Below are 23,007 nucleotides of genomic sequence, written 5' to 3' on the forward strand. Positions count from 1 at the left end.
CTTATTCAATCCCCACCTGCCTAAGAGAGAGAGAGAGAGAGAGAGAGAGAGAGAGAGAGAGAGAGAGAGTGTGTGTGTGTGTGTGTGTGTGTGTGTTGCAGCCAATGCACTAATGGAACAGACCCTCCTCACACCCCAGTACCTACCTTGCACTTGGGACCTGCCTGAATCACAGTATTTCTGTGCAATAGATCTGTTTACACCTCTCTCTCCTTGTCAGAGTGCAAGTTCCTCAAGGTCAGAGACTTTCTTATACATCTTCTCTCTGCAGTATTTGCCATATAAATGGTACTCAGATACATAAAGGCAGCCAGACATCAGCGGTGGGAGAAGGGAAAAACACTTGGAATCAGGCAGACCTGGTTCAAATTCCAGCCTGCTACATATTAGCCGTGCAACTTTGGGCAAGTGACTTAACCTCTCTGAGCGTGGATTTTTGTCCATTGGTAAAGGGAGGGCAGCATACTCTGAGCTTGATAAGTGAGGACTAAATGGGTTCATATGTGTTGATCACCTTAGCACAGTGCCTCGCCAAGAGAATGCACTATTTCTAGAGACCACCGTGGAACTTTGCCATAGTCCTAGAGCAAGTTACTTACCCTCACTGAAGCCCAGCCCCTCGTTTATAAGAAGAAGGAGCCCCAAACAGACTGGAAATGGCCACTACAGAGAGTTAGACCCAGCTGGGGGAGGGGGAGGGTCATCTCCCTTCTGGAGACACAGGGCCAAGAAGCCCAAGAACCTCATCTCGCCACACCGAGGGGCACACAGTGCCAAGGGCCCATTCCTCTCCCCGCGGCCAGCGGCCAGGGCTTTGCACAGAGACAAATCGCCTGTCCCTCCCAGGAGCTGCGGGCAATGATGGAGACGAGCGCATGTGCTCTCCCGATGTTTATAATTAGAAAAGTCGCTCAGAACGGGATAGAACTTGGGAAGGCTAATGGGGAAGCCGTCCGAACTTGGCCTGGATTTTAGCGAGGGCCCACAGGAAGGAGGGGAAGGCATGGGGTTCTCTGGTCTGGGTGGCAGGAGGGTTCCAGGGAGGGGCCATGACCCAGGCTGGAGTGAGACCCTCGGTCACTTCAGTCGAAGACCGAAGTGCTTGAGGATCATTCGCAAAAGTCATCTCTGCCCAACCCCTGTGGGCTCGGGGCCCATCCGGCCGGTGTCCCAGGTCCGTGCGAAGGTCTTCATGAGGCATTCCGACGGCTGGCTCCTGAAGCACTTGTGGGAAGCCAGGCTCTCCCAGGCGGTGGGCGTTCTCCATCTTTCACTGGATCTTCTGCAGGTCCTCAGGCCCAAAGGAGGCAGGCAGCAGCTCCTGGACTGTCCTGACAACATAGGTACCGTCCGGCTTGGTCATGTAGACAGCCCAGTTGGAGCCAAACTGGAAAAAAGGCAAAGCTCGTGTGAGGGAGGCAGTGTGGCCGAAGGGTTAGGGCAGACCTGGGTTTGAGTATGGCTCTACCTCTTCCTTTCTAATGTTCCTCTCCGTGCCTCAGTTTCCTCATCTGTAAAATGGGAGTGACAATTACACCTGATTCACAGAGCTTGAGGGAAGCGCCCATGAGAGATGGCATGTTAAGCGGTCAGTACAGTGCTTTGCACATTGTTAATGGGCAACGAATGTAATTATGGATTCACCCAGGGCTTTATGAGAACAATATCGAACCCCTGGGCGGCCTCCTCCTGCCAGGACAAAGAACGACCAATACCTGCTTCCCTTCCTCCCAGCATCTCGGTCACTCCTCACAACCAGGAGAAGGTGCACCCCGGATACTGCACCTGAGTGATTTCATCCTTTACCCTGGAGGTAGGTGCTATTATTACCCCCATTTTACTGATACGAAAACTGACGCTTAGCAGGGTAATGTCAGCAAAGCAGAATTTTAGCCCAAATCTGTTTCTACATGTTTTCTTTACACGATCAGGACTACCCTTGCTTGTGACCTTGGGCAAATGACTAAGCTCTTTGGGTCTCAGTGTCTTATTCTGTGAAATGGTTTCAGAGACAGAAGGTAGCAGGCAGGAAGATGCATAAAGGAAAGAGACTTGACGTGGGAATCAACAGACGGAGGCCTGCCTGGCCGGGTGTTGTGATAATTACAGGTGATGGGCTGTGTAAAGCACCTGTATGCAGTGCCTGGCACATAGTAAATGCTCAATTATTGGAAGCCATTCCTGTTGATTGCTAGCGTTTGCTCATGAGCGCTCAGGTTTGCAGCCTGCTGTTTCCACGCCTCTGTCTGAATCTCCAACTTATTACCAGGCACAATCAGCCTTGTGGCTTTTTAAAAATTAATGTGCTCAGCAGGCTGTGCCTGAGGGTGTGGGTGAAAGGGAGTTTTACGGATGAAAGTTGAGTGAGTTTAAGTGCCTGGTCCCTAGTCCCCAAGCTTCATCTCGTATGATTAGCATTTTGTTTTCCGTGTTGCCTCTCTCCCCTTAGGCCTTCTCATTTGCTTTCTCTCGTTTGCCAACCAGCAATTGGACCAACTCAGGCCTCAGGAGCCAGGGAGCTGCCATCCTGATGTGGTTTCCTGATGTGGCCTTGGGCTTGCCGGGGAGTTGGGCAACCATTTCTGCCCCTCTAAAGTGCGATGAAGTCCACACTGTGAAAACAGCGCCTTCACGGTGGCATTCTGCACCTGGACTCGGGAAATGCGTTCTGCTAGCCGTGTCTGCTTTGCAAAAACAGGGAGCCTGCATATTTGACAGATGCCTTGAGACCCCAAGGCACAAAAGCAAAACTGAAACAACCCATCTGCCCCCAAATATAAACAATCGCAACAGCAGGAGCCTGGCGGAGGAGCAGCTCCTATTCTGCAAAGCACACCGTGTCTCCTCCAGGGCCGCGATGAACTTGTCCTGTTTGCCAAACCATAAGGGAAGGAGTCAGCCGCAAGGAGCAGGCTTCGCAGCCGGTCTGCTCCTGATAATGGCTCGTCTCTGCTGTGGTCCGGCGGTGATTGCCAGCTCCCCGCGACCCGCACCGTCCTTCCCAGGTCATTTCACTTCTCTGAGAAACGGGGATAAGGACCCACTCCTCCCGCCTAGGCTGGGGGCAGGGATTACCTGAGATGCTGCGCTTAGTGGGGCTGATGATATCACATCAGAGCTCAGAGGTCTGTGGAAGCTTGAAGCTGGTGGCTTTAACCTTTTGAGATTCTGGAGGACACAGACCTTTCTCAGAGTCCGCGGAAGGTCCTGACTTCCTTTTCCCCGAATGCACACGCACATGTCAGAAACGTCCACTGAGCCTGGAGTAAGAATCCAGCCCTTTGCCCTGGCTGGTTTGGCTCAGAGCGTTGGCCTGCAGACTGAAGGGTCCCAAGTTCGATTCTGGTCAAGGGCATATGCCTGGGTTGCAGGCTCAATTCCCATTAGGGGGCATACAGGAGGCAGCCAATCAATGATTCTCTCTCACCACTGGTGTTTCTATATCTCTCTCCCTCTCCCTTCCTCTCTGAAATCAATAAAAATATATTAAAAAAAGAAAGAATCCAGCCCTTTGTTTTTAGAGTTGAAGAAATCCAAGCCTTCCGTCAAGACGATCTTTATAAAAACTACATTGGCTTCCTTAAGTCCCTTCTTTATTATTATTATTTTTTTTTACCAACTTTTGTTTTAATGTCCTAATCCTATATAATAAAAGCCCAGTGATCCAATGGCAGAACTATCAGAACAGCTTGACCAGTTGCTATGACATGCACTGACCACCAGGGGGCAGATGCTCAATGCAGGAGCTGCCCCCTGGTGGTCAGTGCACTCCCACAGCTGGAGCAGCCACTCAGAGGGCAGGTCACAGCCACTTGACTGACCGGGATGAGCAGTGCTCCCACAACGAGCGATCCCCACAGGCCACGCCCCCCACCAGTGCACGAATCCCGTGCACCGGGCCTCTAGCATATACATAAGAAAAGGCTAAGTGACCGACCATATGTCCATCTAACCATCTGACCAACTGGCTGGTACATATGACGTGCATTGGCAATTTAAATGTTGATTCGCACATGCGCGATACATGTAAAGCTCTGGCTGGCCAAAACCGGTTTGGCTCAGTGGATAGAGCGTCGGTCTGCGGACTGAAGGGTCCCAGGTTTGATTCCGGTCAAGGGCATGTACATTGGTTGCGGGCACATCCCCGGTGGGAGGTGTGCGGGAGGCAGCTGGTCAATGTTTCTCTCTCATCAATGTTTCTAGCTCTCTATCCCTCTCCCTTCATCTCTGTAAAAATCAGTAAAATATATATTTTTTAAAAAATTGCTCTGGCTGGCACCAATCGCACACATGTTTTAATTTTATAATACTATATAATATATACTATTTTGACATGTAATTTTTTGCAGTAATGTAATTACCTCACTAATCTCTCTTCTAATTAATTTTCTTTCAATGTTCATGAATCCGTGCACCCAGCCACTAGTATATGTATATATATAAAAGTCTAATATGCAAAGTGTCTCCTCAGGAGTTCGACCGGGAGACCGGGAGTTCAATCACTCACTATGACGTGCACTGACCACCAGGGGATGGCACAGAACAAAGGAAGACCCCAGCTGGCAGCTGGCAGCCAGGGAAGGAAGGCCCTGGCCAGCAGCAGAAAGGCCCCAATTAGCCCTGATCACCGGCCAGGCCTAGGGACCCTACCTGTGCACGCATTTCATATACCAGGCCTCTAGTATATATATAAGATGTATCACTATAACCATTTTTAAGTGCACAATTCAGTTTCTTTTATACTTGGAATAAAATATACCCTCCATCCCATGGCCTACAAGGCCGTGTGTGATCTGGCCCTGCCCATCTCTGACTTCATGTCCTACCCCCCTTATTCACAGTGTCCTAGTCTTCTTGACCTTCTCATGACTTGTCAGATTCACCAAGTGATGGGCATTACGCTTGCTGGTTGCTCCGCCGGAAATCTTCTCTAGACCTCTGTCTGCTCCGTCTTTTCTCATTGTTTGTACCCCGCTCAAATGTCATCTTCAAAGAGAGGCCCTTCCTGGGCATCTAGAGCAGGGGTTGGCAAACTTTTTTCCATTGGGCCTTTTGGATGTGGACGAAAGGGGCCACATGCTGACCGGACAAGCTCAGGGGAGGCCTGCATGGTGGTCTTGCAAGCTCAGAGACCTAAAGTAACCACAAAGGATGGTCTGAAATTAAACTTTAACTAAACGCAGTTATGGTAGGCAGTTACATCCTAGGCCAGTATCTTCACTGACAAGGTCAACCTTTACCTTAACTGAGCCTATCTGTCTTTTTGCAACTATGATAACATACCCTTGAAATGTCTGGGTAACTTGTAACTTCCCTTTTTCTGGAGCCCCTGGGGCACAACCCAATGTGGTGGGCGCCAGGACAGATACCACAAATTCCTTCATTATCATGTTAATTGTTCCTGTACCCACCTAAGTATGTGTCCATCATTTCACTTTTTATCCAATCCCAGGGGTTTTCCCTGCTTTGCTTTCTCCCCCCTCTCTAATCCATCACCAATGAATTTCATGTAACCCACCTATGTCCCTCCTTTGATGGCAATGTATAAATACAAATGTAACCCGCCATTCTCCGGAGCATTATCTCAATTCGTTGAGGTTCTGCTTCCCGGCATATGTCGACAGTTTGGCTCAAATAAACTCACAAAAATTCTTTACAGGTTCCAATGTGGGTTTTTTTACGTTAACACGGGTCATAAGGTCTGTGTTGTAATGGCTCATCTCTGCTGTGGTCGGGTCAAAGCAGCCATGCACCATGTGTGAATGAATGGGCGTGGCTGTGTGCCAATAAAACTTTATTTAGAATAAATAGCTGTAGGCTGGATTTGCCCATGGGCTATTGTTTGCTGACCTCTGGCTCTGACCTAGAGTATTACCTGCTGCCCCTTCTGTCACTCATGACTCATTTTTCTGCATTTTTTCCCTCCATAGCCACGTCCTCACTCTCAGAAACTCTACTGTTTGCTTATTTTGCTCCTTGTTTATTGTTTGTCTCCTGCACTATAAACTCTGTGAGGGCAGGACCTGGCCTATGTTTTCACGAGGGGAGGACACCCACTCAGAGAGTATCTGTTGAATGAAAGAATTACACCCAGTGATTCGGGTAGGCTCAGGAAGGCCTTTGAAATCAGCCAGCCCAGCAAACAGGGCAGCTTGGCTTCCCTCCCACAGCCTGGGGAAAGCGGGGAGGCATCCGGTTTGCATTCCAGAAAGAAAGAGCTGCTTACCTCTCTCATGACTTGCCTGCAGGCCCCACATGGTGAGATGAAGTCATCTTGCAAGTCACTGGGGAAGGAGAGAGTCACAGACAGGTCAGTTTTTCCTGAGACATGAGGACAATGGCGGAGATTCAGGCCCCCTTCAGGGTAAGTCAGGCTGCCAGGCAGTTCCTGACTCACAGGCTGTGTCCTAGAGGCTGGGATGCAGTGCTTGGAGGCTTCCCAAGTTGCAAAGGCGAGGCCATGGGCAGGGCCATTCTTTCCATTAGTGCATTTAATAAACATTTAGTGAGCACGTACTGTCACCCACACCCTAGGACACAAAAGTTAAGGAAAATTGGTCTCTGGCCTTTAAGAGATTGCTCAGTCCAGTAGGAGACAGAGAAAACTGCCATTTTACGCAAAATGCAGTAAGAGTGCATGGTAAGAAGGAGACAATCTCGCCGAAACTGGTTTGGCTCAGTGGATAGAGCGTCGGCCTGCGGACTGAAAGGTCCCAGGTTCGATTCCGGTCAAGGGCATGTACCTTGGTTGCGGGCACATCCCCAGTGGGGTGTGTGCAAGAGGCAGCTGATAGATGTTTCTCTATCATCGATGTTTCTAACTCTCTATCCCTCTCTCTTCCTCTCTGTAAAAAAAAAAAAAAAAATCAATAATAAAAAAAAAAAAACTGGAAGAGACAATCTCTGCCTACAAAGGGAGAGAGATTATTTTTTAAAATATATTTTATTGATTTTTTACAGAGAGGGAGGGAGAGGGAGAGAGAGTTAGAAACATCGATGAGAGAGAAACATCGATCAGCTGCCTCCTGCACACCCCCTACTGGGGATGTGCCCATAACCAAGGTACATGCCCTTGACCGGAATCGAACCTGGGACCCTTCAGTCCGCAGGCAGACGCTCTATCCACTGAGCCAAACCAGTCAGGGTGAGAGAGAATATTTTACGGAGGAGGTGGCATTTGGCCCAGTCCTTGGAGGAAGTGTAGAGTTTATAAGTCATCATTAGTGAGCACCTGCTCTGCTCTGCATCAGGCACTCAACATCCATTATTTTATTTTATTCTTGGTACAACCTGAGTGTCAGAATGACCAGGTTACCTGCAAGGAAATGAAGCAACAGAGGTGCTATTCTGAAGCCCTGGTTTTTCTGTGTTGCAAGCAAAGAAAATGGTATGTGCAAAGCCCCCGAGACATGGAAGAATAAAATGCATGTGAGTAGCAGGCTTAATCCCCATCCCTGGTCAGGGAGCATGCAGGAGGTGCCTGATCAATGTGTCTCTCTCACATCAATGTTTCTCTCTCTCTGTCTCTCCCCCTTCCTTCCACTCTCTCTAAGAATCAATGGGGAAAATATCTTCAGGTGAGGATTAACTCCTCCTCCTCCCCAAATGCATGTGACTCAGAGAGAAGACTGAACTTGCATCCCAGAAAGTTCGGATAAGAGGAGTTTACAGCAAAGGGGTTGTCTCTCAGAACTAAGACGCCTACAGGCAGTCTTGCAGCTCTGAACAGGACAAAGGATGGGTGCTTAAAGAAAGTGGATTTAGCCCTGACTGGTTTGGCTCAGTGGATAGAGCATCTGCCTGTGGACTCAAGGGCCCCGGGTTCGATTCCAGTCAATGGCATGTACCTTGGTTGCGGGCACATCCCCAGTGGGGGGGGGGGGGTGCAGGAGGCAGCTGATCCATGTTTTTCTCTCATCTCATTGATGTTTCTAACTCTCTATCCCTCTCCCTTCCTCTCTGTAAAAATCAATAAAATATTAAAAAAAAAAAGAAAAAAGAAAGTGGATTTAACTGTGGGAACCTCCAAGCCTGCTGGATCCCCAGAGGTTAAGCCAGCAGCCACCATTATCCTTGTTCTTCTAGACCCACAGCTCTGTGACATCTCTGAAGATTACAGAATTCCAAAGTTGGTTCTTGGTCAGTTCCTCCTTTTGATAAACATGTGTGACTTTGATCAAGTCATTTTAACTCATGCGGGCGAGGCTTGCTTCTTTGCCTGTAAAATTGGGGGATTAATGTCATCCACTTTGTAGGAATGCGATAAAATGAGAAGGTGAGAGAAGACTTTGTAAACTTTAGAATGCTATGCACATATTGTCATTGCTTATACTAATTATCAAGCAGATATTCCTTCATATATATAAGCTCTGTTGTAAATTTTGTACCTTACCATATACAGCTTTATTATCTACTACGTGCTCTATATAGTATTTGATAATTAATTTATCGTATGATATATTAATAATTATCATATTGTTTAATATGGCCCCCGGTTTGGCTCAGTGGATAGAATGTCGGCCTGCAGACTGAAGGGTCCTGGGTTCGATTCCAGTCAAGGGCATGTACCTCGGTTGCAGGCTCCTCCCCAGCCAGGGCCCTGGTCAGGGCGCGTGCAGGAGGCAACCAATCGATGTGTTGCTCTCGCATTGATATTTCTCTCTGTCTTTCCCTCTCTCTAAAAATCAATGGAAAAATATCCTCGGGTGAGGAAATAAATAAAAAATAAATAAATATTGTTTAATATGTGTCCAGAATGTACGAGGCACCCTGCAAAGCACTTTCTAGGCATTATTTCATTTTAACTGACAAATATTTATTGAGCACCTACAAAGGCCAGGCACTATGTTGCTGGGGATACAGCAGTAAACAAAACAGGCAAAATTCATTGCACAATGGAGGTTTTTTAAAAATATATTTTTATTGATTTCAGGGAGGAAGGGAGAGGGAGGGAGATAGAAACATCATCGATGAGAGAGAATCATGCATTGGCTGCCTCCTGCATGCCCCCTAGTGGGGATCGAGCCTGCAACCCGGGCATGTGCCCTGACTGGGAATCGAACCGTGACCTCCTGGTTCATAGGTCGATGTTCAACCACTGAGTCATGCTGGCTGGGCCATGATGGCTCCCTTTTATATTGAAGATTCAGTTAAAGAAAGGTTCTGCTCTTTGAAAAGTCGGGTGCTCTCTGAGCACATCCCTCCCAGCTTCAGAACCAAAGCCCGTGGGAACGTGAAAGAGTGGGGACCCCTGCCAGGATGCACACGGAGCCACATGAGCCCTAGTGATTAGCAGGTGGCAGGTGTTGCAGCCAGAGCCTTTCATAAGCTCTTGAAGGTTGGACTCTTGTTAATTTTTTCTTCATTCCACACATGTTGACCTAGAGCCTGCTCTATGCTAGGCAGCATGAGGAGAGAGCAACAAAGACCAATTGGAGAATCCCTGTCTTCAGGGATGTTACCAGCCGGAAAGTGAGATAAATCTGCACATGTAAATCCATAACATGGACAGACTGGTTAGGACTCTGGGACAGGTGCTCTGAGTGAAATCCAGCCTCCCTTCCATGGCCTGCTAAGGCCCTGTATGATCGGGCCCCTGCTAAGCTCACCACCTCCTTTTTTCAATCTTGTGACATGCAGAGCCAACTGTCCAATGGCCAGCTGGTTGGACAAGGTGACCTGCATCAGGGTTTTAAAGGGGGGTGGGATAAACGTGAATTCCACTGGGAGGCTGGGTTGGGCCTAGGGTTCAAAAATCACAAGATGGTGCATCCAGGCAGCATACCTCTAGGGACTGGGAGACAGCCTGATAATAATCCTGGCTTACACTTAACATCGCAGTTCTCTGTGCCAGTCACTCATTTAACCCCCTATCAACCTTATAATATAGGGGCCACGTGGGTACTTTTATTACCCACATGCTCCAGATCATGAAAGGTGATGTGACCTGCCCAAGGTCACAGAGCTGTAAGTAGCAGAACCAGGACGTGGACCCAGGATCTGTGGCCCCTGCCTTTGGTAGTTTTGTACTTTGCAGAAGAAATAATGATAACGTTAAAACAATAGTTTCAATGTACTGCACACTCTGTGCCAGCAACTTCACTGAAGTCCTTTCCTGAGTCCTCACCGCAGCCCAATGGGGAGGTGTTCTCCGCTTTATAGAGGAAAAGCCAGGCTCAGATTGCTGAAGCAACCAACGTGCTTGAGGTTGCTAGTGGAGCCAGATTTGAGACCAGGTCTCAATAACACCCAACCCTGGGGTTTGATGTTGTCGCCTTCTAAATCTTCACCGGAGGATATTTTTCCCCCCATTGATTTTTAGAGAGAGTGGAAGAGAGAAGGAAAGACAGAGAGAAATATCGATGTGAAAGAAAATATCGATGTTGGTTGCCTCCTGCATGTGCCCTGACCAGGGCCTTGGCCGGGGAGGAGCCTGCAACCTCGGTATGTGCCCTTAGATCGGAATTGAACCCAGGACCCTTCAGTCTGCAGGCTGATGCTCTATTCACTGAGCCAAACCAGCTAGGGCCCCAAGCCTGGGTTTTTAACCATTACCCAACATTCCTGCCAAGAGTAAGAACTGAAGCTTGAAAGGTATCCCAGAACGAGCTGGGTGTCTCGGGACAATCCCTCCATGCTTTCCCAAACTCTCTCCCTCTCCTGCCTGTGCTGGTGTGGAGGGTTTCCTGTGGTTTGTGCTGACCTTGGTCACACGTGGAGGCCAGGCTTATCAGACTCGACCGGCTGGAAACTTATTGACTTTGATGACTGCAGCTGGGACCCCAGTGGGACAGGCTTATCTCCTCATTAGCAAAATTCCATTCTGGGCTCTGCTCTCTCTATCTTACAGACCTCACAGGGGCTCTCAGACTCTGCTCACGGTTGTCCATGCTAACAGGGGAGCTTCCATTCATCCTCTAAGTCCATGCTCTCAATTGAACCAACAACTAATGCAATAATGACTATTTCTGGCTCGGGGATGCTGGTGCAGGCTGAATACCCGGAGCGGAGCAGTTGGGTACTGGGAAAATGCAGGTTTTATGTAAATAGGGATATTTGCTAATCGTCGCTAGCAATACCCAGTCATGTTTAAAAGTAGATAATGAACAAGAGAAAAAGCCTTTCGCTGGGAGCATGCTAAACAGAGCAAGGCTACCGGGCCATTAACCTTTTGTTGACTTTGGCCTCTTTTCCCCCAGAATGTCATTATTTTCTTGGATCAGCTTTGAAATGGAGTGATTTTCCACCCCTCTTGACTTTTTTTTATAAAGTGTAATTCACATCCTGATCTCTGCTTATCCACAAACAACGTTCCCGGCACAGCCTCGTGTATTCCTCCAAAGCCAGGGGAGCCAGGAGCGGCCTTGGGCTCTGGAAGCCGGCCTTCTCCATAAGTGGCTGCAGTTACTCAGGGAAAAAAACCTTTAACAACCTGGTCCACCTCGGGGCCAGACAGAGGCCAAGTTTAGAATTTTATAAAAGAAATGGGGGCGCTTTCTCTCCAGGGAGCAGGCCCATGGCATTCCCTTGGGCCTCTCCGTCCCCCATAGTCTTGTGCACCCTAACTTCGAAGGGACCTCAGGAGACTTGCAACCAGGGCAGCAATGGGCATTACCAACTCAGTCCCAGGGAATGTAACCCTAACCTCTAAGGGGCCCCGTGATATTTTTGCTATGGTCAATAAATTCCTGCTTTTCTAAAAATAAAATAAAATAAAATAAAAATAAAATAGCCCTAGCCGTTTTGGCTCAGTGGATAGAGCGTCGGCCTTTGGACCAAAGGGTCCCGGGTTCGATTCTGGTCAAGGGCACGTACCGTGGTTGCAGGCTCCTTCCTGGACCGGGCCCTGGTCAGGGCTCGTGCAGAAGGCAACCAATCGATGTGTTTCTCTCAAATCGATGTTTCTCTCTCTCCCTAAAAATAAATGGAAAAATATCCTCAGGTGAGGATTAACAACAACAAAAAATAATAATAAAAATTAAACAAACAAATAAATACAATGAATGGAGGCTTGTTTCTATCATGCATCCCTCGGGGTCCTTGCTCTAGGTCCTTATGTTTCTGCCAGAAAGGTCTGGTAGCTTCACCACGATGGAGAGATAATTTACTCCTGCGCATGACCCACGCAGCCAGATGTCTCGAAAGACCAACACTCGGTCAGCCATGCAGTCTCCCAAGTCATTTTCCAGGCACGTGAGCAATTTGCCATTAAATCAGAAGCATAATGGGGTCCACATTCGTGAAAGAGCTCATTCATACGCTCAAGTCCCAGAGCCACTGCGTCTGGGTCCAGGGCTGAGAAGACCTGAAGGAGCTGCCCTTGAGGGTATGTGTGTGGGAGCTTGGAAATGTACGTCCAGGGCCTGTGGAGGGTGTTGATCAGTGCTTTTGTTAGTCAGAATCCGGGCTGGAATCTGACTAGGTGGAACCATGCCCGGGTCTACCTTGCTGCCACCCCACCAGCTGGTTTTGTATCTGGTGCTTAGCACCTACAGATGAGTGTTGTCAAGGGCAAGAGTCCACTTGCACCGTGACGGGTCCCAGTGTCAGCTCAAGGAGAGCAGGGAACAGTGTTGGACCTCCTGGCACAGCATGGCGCAGTGGAATGAGCCCTGGGGTGAGACTCTACAGATCGGGTTTTGTCCTGGCTCTGTCACTAATTCCCAGGAAAGTTGTTCAACCGCCCTGGGCCTCAGTTTCTTCAGCTGTGAAATGGGGGTAAGTGACAGGTCTAGGCAGCCAGGTAATTTTTTGGTCCCTCTGGCTTTAGGTGTCTACGCTGCTTTTCTGTTGCATCTTGGAGAGACTCTGTTGTACTTTGTGCTGAAATTAGAACACAAAGACACCTGCCCTTGTCGTAGTTGCCTTGGTTGTACACCTGCTCTGCAGTCTCACCGAGGTCAGAGTCCATTTCTTGTTTACCTCCTTACCCTCAGCACTCAGCCCACCGTCCTCTACAGTGCCTGGCACAGAGGAAGTATGGAATAAACATATGTCAGATGAATGAATGGAAGAATAACAGGTGCACGTTGGCTGAATAGATGAATGACTATGGCTGTGACCCAGATTTCCCACTCACCTGGCAATAGCAATTGCCCTGAAATCTTTGTATCCTTCTGAGATGGCCTTCTGGATAGCGGTCCGTTCAGCACAGATGCCCAGCGGGTAGCAGGCGTTTTCTACGTTGCACCCTGAGGAGAGAGGAGAGCCCAGTGATATTCCGGGCAGAGTCACTTTCTATTGCATGTGCTGAGTAAGAGGCTTGCCCCATTCCAGTGCAGGGAGGGACCAGTTACTCCAAACAAGGTGGAGAGAAGAAGAGGGCAATTTGCCCTGGCCGGCTTGGCTCAGTGGATAGAGCGTTGGCCTGCGGTCTGGGGGGTCCCGGGTTCGATTCCAACCAAGGGCATATGCCTGGGTTGCGGGCTCAATCCCCAGTGGGGGGTGTGGTGTGCAGGAGGCAGCCGATTGATGATTCTCTCTCATCATTGATGTTTCTATCTCTCTCTCCTTCTCCCTTCCTCTCTGAAATCAATAAAGAAATATATTAAATAAAATAAATAAATAAATAATTTTAAAAATCTTTAAAAAAAAAGAAGAGGGCAATTTGACTCAAACCACTGGGAGCGTCCCTTCCCAAGAACCTCCCACTCTTATCACTTTACAGAGCCCCCATCTGGAAGCACAGCCAAGGAGCAGGGGCAGGATAACAGAGCAGGTTAAGCCAGCCTCATCTCCCCAGCAGCCGTCAAGGCCAAGGGAGACGCTGAGCTTAGGAAAGTGAGCACAACCCCAGCCCTGAATCTAAGAGACAGAAGCTACGGGGTGGGGATGGGGGTCGGGGGTTCTGATTCAAAGACTGGGCCTGTGCAAAATTTTTGGTGCTGGTTACCAGCTATCAGGGCTCAGCCAACTTCTCTCTGAGCTGCATTGCAAAACAAACTGTCAAGATCAACAAACTAACAAACAAAACACTGGCAAGGCCCGGCTGGCGAGGCTCAGTGGTTGAGCGGCGACCTATGAACCAGGAGGTCACGGTTCGATTCCTGGTCAGGGCACATGCCCAGGTTGTGAGCTCGATCCCCACTGTGGGGCGTGCAGGAGGCAGCCAGTCATGATTCTCCCTCCTCATTGATATTTCCAGCTCTCTTTCCCTCTTCCTTTCTCTCTGAAATCAATAAAAATATATTAAAAACAAAAACACTGGCAAGCTTTGCAAAAGGTGCCTGTGATTGCACAGGTCTTAAGGTGATCCCCAGTTCTCCAATGGGAGATGGGGTGCTAAGGTGGCATAGCCCACAGTCAGGGAGTCCTCCCTGTGTCCCTCTCAAGGGTGTCCCAAGGGGACAATGGACAAAACAGGTTGGCTGATGAAACTCCCCATTTTCAAGGAAATGAGACCAGGAGCAAATGGCACAGAGTCTGGGCTTTCCCTGCCCATCGGGATGTGTCGCTCTTCATAGCTTACCTTCCTCCTTGAGGCAGAGATATTGTTTCCCAGTATTCATTTCCTCCTTTCTTTAAGTAATACAAGTGACTCCCATTCCAATAACCAGATCACATAACCAGGCAGCTAGAGACTATATTTCCCAGACTCCCTTGCAGCGTAGTATTGTCATGTGACTAAGTTTCTGCCAATGGGATGTGGCCCAAAGCGATGAAACTTCTGGATCACATTTTTTTGTCAGGAGATTGCTTGTCCATTACTTCCTTTTCCCCTCCACAAGCTGGCAAGGGGCGGGACACCTTTGACCACATGGCTTATTGTCATAGGGATGGAAAAGCAACAAGACAGAAGGAATCTGGAGCAGAGTCGAGTTGCCTCTTTACTCTGATCAACTGCCTACTCTGAATTGTTGTGAGAGAAAAAGAGATTTGTCGTGTTTGAATCACTGTATGTTGGGATTTTTGTTACAGCAGCTTAACCTATTCCTAATGCAGAAATTTATGCTGAAAGTGAGATGCAGCTTTAACAAAAACATCTAAAATACGTGGCCTTGGCTTAGCAGGTGGGCAATGTGAAAGAACTACAGACAGCCAGGTGGGAAGCGGCTGCACTTGCTACTCGGTGACGTATTATTTGAAAAGCCCCACCCTGCGATAACCTGGAAGGCAGAGGATATAATCTGCCACTAGGATTTCTCCACTTGGCAATGGGAATCAGCCCTGTGGCCAAGATCTGATTAAGGGGATCATCTTCTCATCTGTTTCCAGTGCCTGGGGGTAACTACCACAAAGGTGAGGCAGCAGGTGTGGGCCAATCAGGGAAACCAGCTAGTAAAAAAAAAAAAAAAAAAAAAGTTGACAGGCTTAAAAACTATGCCCATAAAGGATTGTTGGGTGTGGAACTACTGTGTGAAAGTGATAGGAAAGAGACCAGGAGGTTTCTAAGATTTTGATAGACTTAGATAGCCAGAGAAGGAAGCCACAGGTCTGGTCTCCAAAAGCCTGTGATTGTTCAGTCCCTAAGAAACCCCTGGCCCCCCAAACTCCACCCTCAGAAGTGAGCTGAAAGCTGTGTGCTCCCAAGGAGGGGAAGTCCTTTCTAACACTCCTTTCAGATGTGCAGCCAAGAATGATAATGGTCAAGGAGGAAGTTCTCAGAGGGCCACAGGGGGTCCTGTGGCAAAGACTGTTCCCAATGTTCACGCTCCCAATAGAATCCACTGGAGTTTAGCTGGGCAAGTGGCTACTCAGCTGGAGACTACATTTCCCAGCCTCCTTAGGAGCTATATGTAGTCCAGTAGTTTTAGCCAATGGGATGTGAGGGAGTGTGCGACTTCTAGATGATGTTTTTATGGGATCATTGCTTGCTGCCCACTTCCTCTTCCCTTTCCCAGGGGTAGAAACACGGATGTGATGATGTGTGCCAGTTTTGAACACGTGGATTAAGACACCACTCTAGGGATGGCAGGACAAGACAGAAGGAATCTTATCTCCTGAACAACCTTGCAGAGCAGAACAGCCCATTTGACCTGGGCTCCAGCCCAGTCTGGTCTGTTAGATGAGAGAGAAACAAGCAGCCATCTTGTTCTAGTCGCTGTATTTGTTTCATCGGCTCATTCTGTTCCTTCTCTAGCACACTCCCTTTTTTAAAAAAAAGTTTTTATTGTGCTTATTTATTTAAATATATTTTATTGATTTTTTACAGAGAGGAAGGGAAAGGGAGAGAGAGTCAGAAACATCGATGAGAGAGACACTGATCCAGCTGCCTCCTGCACACCTCCCACTGGGGATGTGCCCAAAACCAAGGTACATGCCCTTGACCAGAATCGAAGATTTTGGGTTGTGTCCACAGGCCGACACTCTATCCATTGAGCCAAACTGGTTAGGCTGTGCTTATTTATTTATTTAAATATATTTTTATTGATTTCAGAGAGGAAGGGAGAGGGAGAAAGAGATAGAAGCATCAATGATGAGCGAGAATCATTGACTGTCTGCCTTCTGCACACCCCACACTGGGGATCGAGCCCGCAACCCAGGCATGTGCTCTGACCAGGAATCGAATGGTGACCTCCTGGTTCACAGGTCGATGCTCAAGCACTGCGACACACTGCCTGAGTTCACACTCCCTTTTTCTAAGTCTGAGTCTTCATTGTGATTATGCAACGTTTTTCTCTTCCTGTATTCATCCAATCTGAAAATTGTTTGGTCATTATCTCTTCAGATATTTTCCTCATATAGTTTTCATTATTTACTGGACAAGTTAGGAGGAGTTCAATTAATCATGTAACTCATTAACCATTATCATGAGTCTCAGGACCAGGGCATTCAAAGTCCCGCTGCTGGAATGGAATGGCTGTCACTAGACAGCTTGCCCCCAGGGCGAGTGTGTGCACGAACAGTGGTGTAGGGAATGGCTGTGCAGTGTTGGGTGGAGGCAGGTTTGGGATTCTACTTTGGGGAAGAAGGCAGGTGTATATACTGGTCACCAAAGCATGGACTATAGGGAGCATCTATTATTTTGACAATTAGCACCTCTTCCTCTTTTTTCCCTGGGAAAGAAGCCTCACCTCATTCTTTAGGATGTTTCTCTGTCTTTCCCTCTCTCTGAAAGATCAATGGGAAAATATCCTCTGGTGAGGATTAACAAAAAAGAAAAAAAGAAAACAAAAAAAAAGAGGAAGACAGCTCTTGGCCATATACTATAATCCTGAAAGGCTGGACAATTTTGTTTTGTTTCCTTAAGCCCAGAAAACGTGTCAGTGACCTATCCAGTCAAACCAGCTTTATCCCTGGTATTGCCTTGGCTTAGTCTGAAACACACAGGGGAGGCTGGGATGGTGCCAGCTGAGAAATCCGTAACGATAAGATTGAGCCAAATAGTGCTGTGATGACGGTGCTATTGTGACTAATTGCTTTCCTTTGTTTTTGTCTTTTATTGCTTTTCTTTTGAGATACAGGGAACTGTTTCTCTCCCCAGCCAGCTTCCTGATACTCACCTGAAATGATGGTCCTTAAACATGCCCTCCCCGCTTTGCTGACCTTGACCGGCACTCCCTGGAGCACGTTATCTGCATTGTCATTAATCCTTTTCACAACTCCGACAGGCAGATACTATTATAATCCCATTTTACAGAAGGTAAAGATGGGCTGGTGGAAGGGGGTCAGGACTCACATCCGAGCCTGTCAGAGACAAGGACTGTTCTTTTTCGCTGGCATTTCAGTGAGGCCACGTTTCAAGGTGGTTTGGTGCTTAAGGCAGGGCTGGGGCCAGATATTATCAAGACATCAGCAAGGAAGGAAGGTCACCAACAGCGAGGTGGTCCTGACCGTCACGCAGAGAAGAGAGCAGTGCCAGAGAGCACGGTGCCCACCCGCTCTGCTGAGATTAGCGCGGTGGTTCTCACATGCAGGCATGTGGGCATCAGCATCTTCTGAAGGGCTTTTCGAAGCAGATTTCAGAGCCCCACCCCTGGAGTTCCTGCTTCACTAGGTCTGGGCTGGAGCCCAAGGTTTACAAGTTCACAGGAGGTGCTGAGTCTCTGGGGGTCTGGGGCCACCTCTGAGAATCAGTGGACTAGAGAAATGTCACGTCCATGTGCTTGAAGAAATACTACACTCTCTCCATGTTCCTGCCTCCCTCTACACCACAAATGTAATGCAGTTTTATGTAGGAATTATGTTCTAACTCAACTGTAGAGTTAGGGTGGGAGGTTAGGGAAGCTCTTCTTTGTAATGAGGTACTTTTGAGTGACAGTGGAGAGGGCCAAGGGATGAGCCTGTAAGGAGAGGCGGTGCTTTGATTGCCCTGGAAGTGCTATGGGAGGGGCGGGGCCTGCAGTAGGCCAACCACTGTGGAGAGGGGTCAATATAAAGCACCAAAGAGTGGTTGTGGAGGAGGAACTGAGTGTAGGGAGGGAGTCCGGAGGGCTGGGCTGATCTAGGGGAAGACAAACGAAGGATCTGATGTAAGGGTTAAGCCAAGGCAAGCTGGACTCAGCCATTAACGGGGACATCCTTAAAGGTCTCTGTTTATCTGGTTTGTTCCTCCCAGCATTCATTATGGATGATCCAATGAAGAGGCTTTTCCCCTAAATGACAATCGCATATAAAAGTGCTGAAGTCACTCTAGAGAGAGGAGCGATGGGAGAGATAGACGTGTCCCAAGGGCATGAGCTGAGGAACAGAACCCACCCTTCCCTGGGGTGGAGCCAGCAAAGAGTAGACCATAATTCTCCTCTACTCGACGCCCATCTGGCATTCCACAAACACTGGCTGAGCCCTGCCACGCGGGAGGCCCAGGGCTGACTCCATGTCCCTGCCCAAAGCCCCTTCTACCCCGTCTTAACTTCTCTTTGTGTCCTCACCCCCTCGGCCCTCAGAGCTCTTTCTTCCCGGTGAGCCCCTCTCCCCGCAGCTCCCCCACAGCCACCACAGAAGGTAATTCTTGTAGTTATCAATTACCATCCTGGTGGCCCATCTGTGAGGGGCATAAGGCCTGGCCAGAATGGGGGTAATAGAGAGAAAATGCTCATTACGAGATCCTGACAGCAAGGCTGTCCTTGCAGCCAGAATTGCTTGGACACCAGCTGCCTCTGAGGGTGGAAACTCCACAGGCCGGTCTTCTGTGCAGCTGGAGAGTCACAGAACTGGGCAGACTTGTCCCTCTAGCAGCTTTTTAAAATATATATATTTATTTTATTGATTTCAGAGAGGAAGGGAGAGGGAGAGATAGAAACATCAATGATGAGAGAGAATAATTGATCGGCTACTTCCTGCTTCCTGGGGATTGAGCCTGCAACCCGGGCATGTGTCCTGATTGGGGAATTGAACTGTGACCTCTTGGTTCATAGGTCGAACACTCAACCACTGGGCCACACCCGCCAGGCCTTTCCTTTATTTCTAACTAGAGGCCTGGTGCATGACATTTGTGCACTGGGCGGGGGGAGGGTCCCTCAGCCCGGCCTGCGCCCTTTCGCAGTCCGGGAGCCCCCGGGAGATGTCCAACTGACAGCTTAGGCCAGCTCCCGTGAGCTGTGAGCCCAGCTTCTGGCTGAGCGGTGCTCCCCCTGTGGGAGTGCACTGATCACCAGGGGGCAGCTCCTGCATTGAGCGTCTGCCCCCTGGTGGTCAGTGCGTGTCATAGGGACCAGTCATTCCACCATTTGGTCTATTTGCATATTACCCTTTTATTATTTAGGATATAGCTCATCCCAGGCCTGGTCCATTATCCCATACAATAGCTCTCAGATCTTTCCTTCCTCTCCATTCTACCTGGTACTGTTCTAGTCTGAGCCATTCATTCACGTGTTCACTGAACCTTAAATGAGGACCTACTTTATTTATTTATTTAGGAGAGAGAGAGAGAGAGAGAGAGAGAGAGAGAGAGAAAGAGAGAGAGATTATTTATGGATTTATCGGTTGCTTCTTGTATGTCCCCTGCCTGGGGATCGAACCTGCAAACTTGGCATATCAGGGTGATGCTCTAACCAACTGAGCTACCCAGCCAGGGCTGAGGACCTATTCTAGGTCAGGCAATGTGCTGGCACTGTGGACAGGTGAGCAAACCAGATCGACATGGACCCCTGACACTCCTTTCTCTGGCCCAGCCCTCCTTGAGTACCTGTCAGACTAATTGTCCACAAACACCAGTTTCATGTTACTCTTCCTTGACTCCCTATGTCCTACCTCATCGAACCTCAGTGTCTCTACTTGGCCTTCAAAAGTCCTCCACAATCCTCCAAATCATCATATCAGCATTTTATTATTGTTGCCATAGGAAAGCGAGTGGCAGCTGCAGGCATTATGCTGACCGGTGCTGTCAAAGTCTCTCCAGGTTGCTTGCGCATGCAGTACCCTATCGTCAGTTCCATCATACTGTCAATAGCAGCGGTAGAAACAGCCACCATGTGTGACCTTCTTATTGCCAGCCAGAAACGGTGCCAATCACGTTATAGGCATTAGCTCCTTTAAAGCCTCACAATCCGAGGTGAGATTCAACACTGTCAGTGACTGAGGCAGACGGGCACCCACAATCAGGGAGGACCTTGGCTGCCATACCAGGCCAGGCAAGCTAGCTCTGACCACAGCCATCCTGAAAAGCGGCCATTATGATCCCCAGTGTACAAACGTACGCTGAGACACAGAAGGCACAAGGGCCATGCCCGGGGACACACCGCTGACCAACAGAAGTACCAGGATTCAAATCTGGGGGCCTCTGACTCCAGAGCCTTCCACCTATCGGAGGAGCTCCCTCAATCCCCAGGGCACAACCCCCTCTCTAGTGATACCGGGTCCTTCCCTGCCATTTAAACAGTCCACGCTCCTGCTCCCCTCACTCATTCACTCCTACAATCATTGGCTGTGGGTGTACAAGAGGAGGGGACCTCCCTGGGCGCAAGGACTATGCCGGTTCTGCTCACAGCGCTATTCCCAGCGCCCGGTACATTACCTAGCACATAACTGGTGCTTGGCAAATGCTTGTTGAATAAATCCACGAATGAAGGGATGAAGAGGGGATGTGGAGGCATTGGGAGGAATCAATGGCCCTGGTGCCAGGGGGCCGGGCGGGTTGCAATGCTGTTTGTGGTGGTGGTTAATGTTTAATACTCATCTGAGCCACCAGGCCAGCCTGCATTTCCACATGATTCTTTATTCCCTCCGGAGGAGCAGGCGTGGGTGCAGAACTCTGGGCTCCAACCCCAGCTCTGTGGTCTTGGGCTTCTGCTTCCTTCTCTGCTAAGTGGAGCTGTAATAACAGCCTCGAAGGGTTGTAGGGGTGAGATGGATAACACTAGCAGCCTCGGTCCTTTCACATACCAGCCCTCACTCGAGGTTTTACTTTTCCTGTTCAAAGATGTTTAAGACCCAGGTGACTCATGAAACCCCCCCACGCAGAACCTCAAAAGACAAGAAATAACGTAGGAGAGCCCAGAGGGGCGCTGCAGAAGGGGCGGTGTGGGCCCCTGCTGGACGCAGAGCTGAGCAGCAGTGGGAGGAGTGGCTCACACCTGCCCCGGGGCTGCGGGGGGTCGCTGATTAGATAGATGTACGGTGTGGGCCTCCGGTCCCTTACAGAGCTGTCGCCAAGCGGGAGGGGCATTCTAGGCAGCGGGCGGGGCAGTTCCCTCTGTCCCTCTGTGCCAACTGTCACCTGCCCTCCGAGTGGTGGTGGAAACGGCAAGGGTGGAGGGGGCATGGCTTCCCGGCCCCCTCCACACCACCTTCCCCACGGCCCTAAAAGAGAGCGCCCCTCGCTTAGCAAAAACAAGTCTGAGTTTTTGTTCAAGTGAGTTTTTCTATCAAACCAACGAGCCAAAGAAAAAGAGCTTAGTGCCAACTCAGATTCCTGTGCCCACCTCCCCAGACTGGCATTCATTGCTGGTCACTCAACGCCCCTCCCTCCCTGCCCCCCCCCCCGCTTCTTTCCTCCAAGACCCTCTGCACCCCATTCATTAACAAGTCGCACCCACCTGGATTCCTTGCGTTGCCTACAGCCATCTCCCAGCACGGAGGGTGGGAGGAAGAAATCAGGATTTGGGGGATCCTAGCCCTGGCTTCCACCTCCAGCGCCCCGTGTGACCTTGAACAAGTCATGTCCCCTCTCTCGGCCTCAGTTTCTTCACTGAGACATGGGTATACCACCTAGGATGCTGGTGGGAGGTGGGGATTTGCTGATGGAACTTGTGGAAGCCCCAGCAGGTGCGGGACCCAGAGGAGGGCTCAGAAGGTACCCTCCCTCCCAGCACCCAGGTCTGCTGATGCTCTTGATTCGTGCCTTCCCCTTCCAGCTTCCTTCCCCATCCCTCCTCCGCCTTCCAGTCTTCCAAGCATGGAAAGCCCCTAGATTTGAGCAGCACCTTCCTGCCCACAGCCTGGGACATTGGGCAGGGCAGGGGCGAGTGGCATTACAGGGGAGGCTCAGCCAAGAGGGGGCAGCGCTGGGCTCCTATCTTCTGGAGCTTCCCACCCCTTCCCGCTAATCCTCCTCTCACCCCGCCCCGCCCCCCCAGGCTGTCTCGGAGGGGTGCCCCGGGGCGATCCCCGGGGGGCCTTACCGGAGAAGATCTTCCCGTCCCAGGTGAGCAGGGCGGCCCCCACGGGGAAGTGACTGTAAGGACAGTACGCGGACTTCTTGGCCTCCTGGGAGCAGAGCAGCAGCCGCTGGATGTCCTCGGGGTCCAGGGCGCGGGCAGGACGCTCCTGGGCCATGTCGGCCCCGGGGTTCGCGGAGCAGACGGGGAGCTCCCGGCTCGGCTGGGCTGGGCCCCGCGGCCAGGGGCTCCTCCCCCGGGGTGTCTCCCTGCCCAGAGGCTCCCAGACGCACCTTCGGGGATGCGGGCGGGGCCAGCTCCGGAGCGGAGCCGCAGCGCAGCCCCTGGTTCGGAGCCAGGGGGTGTGGCGTGTGTCCGGGCGTGGAAGGACGTGACGGCCCACACGTGGCTCACCCTCTCCCCCGGGGCCGCTCGCACTGTAACACACGGGTGGGGGGTGGGTCCGGGGGCTGGTGTCGCTGCGCTGCGGGTGACCGAGGGCACACTCCTGGGGAAGGCGCTGCGGGTGGGT

The 23,007-nt window shown here is 50.0% G+C and overlaps 1 protein-coding gene across 1 annotated transcript; it reads right to left on the reverse strand.

The window, feature by feature from the left end:
• Window positions 1-199: 199 nt before the first annotated feature.
• Window positions 200-22,780, reverse strand: CDA (cytidine deaminase). The gene is made up of 4 exons (XM_079776106.1): window positions 22,500-22,780; window positions 13,079-13,190; window positions 6,227-6,284; window positions 200-1,387 (listed from the first exon to the last, which is right to left on the reverse strand). The coding sequence occupies exons 1-4, from the start codon at window positions 22,651-22,653 to the stop codon at window positions 1,271-1,273; spliced, it is 441 nt and encodes a 146-aa protein (XP_079632232.1). The 5' UTR covers window positions 22,654-22,780; the 3' UTR covers window positions 200-1,270.
• Window positions 22,781-23,007: the final 227 nt, after the last annotated feature.

The sequence above is a fragment of the Cnephaeus nilssonii genome (genome assembly GCF_951640355.1).
Source record: "Cnephaeus nilssonii genome assembly, chromosome: 7".
Lineage (NCBI taxonomy): Eukaryota > Metazoa > Chordata > Mammalia > Chiroptera > Vespertilionidae > Cnephaeus > Cnephaeus nilssonii.

What these genes read in the sequence shown, in the direction of transcription:
- CDA (XM_079776106.1), bottom strand. Translation starts at nt 22,653, where the DNA reads ATGGCCCAGGAGCGTCCTGCCCGCGCCCTGGACCCCGAGGACATCCAG. An exon ending in GGACGGGAAGATCTTCTCCG is followed by an intron (nt 13,191 to 22,499) that starts GTAAGGCCCCCC and finishes CTCTCTCCTCAG; the next exon opens with GGTGCAACGTAGAAAACGCC. An exon ending in AGGGCAATTGCTATTGCCAG is followed by an intron (nt 6,285 to 13,078) that starts GTGAGTGGGAAA and finishes CTCCTTCCCCAG; the next exon opens with TGACTTGCAAGATGACTTCA.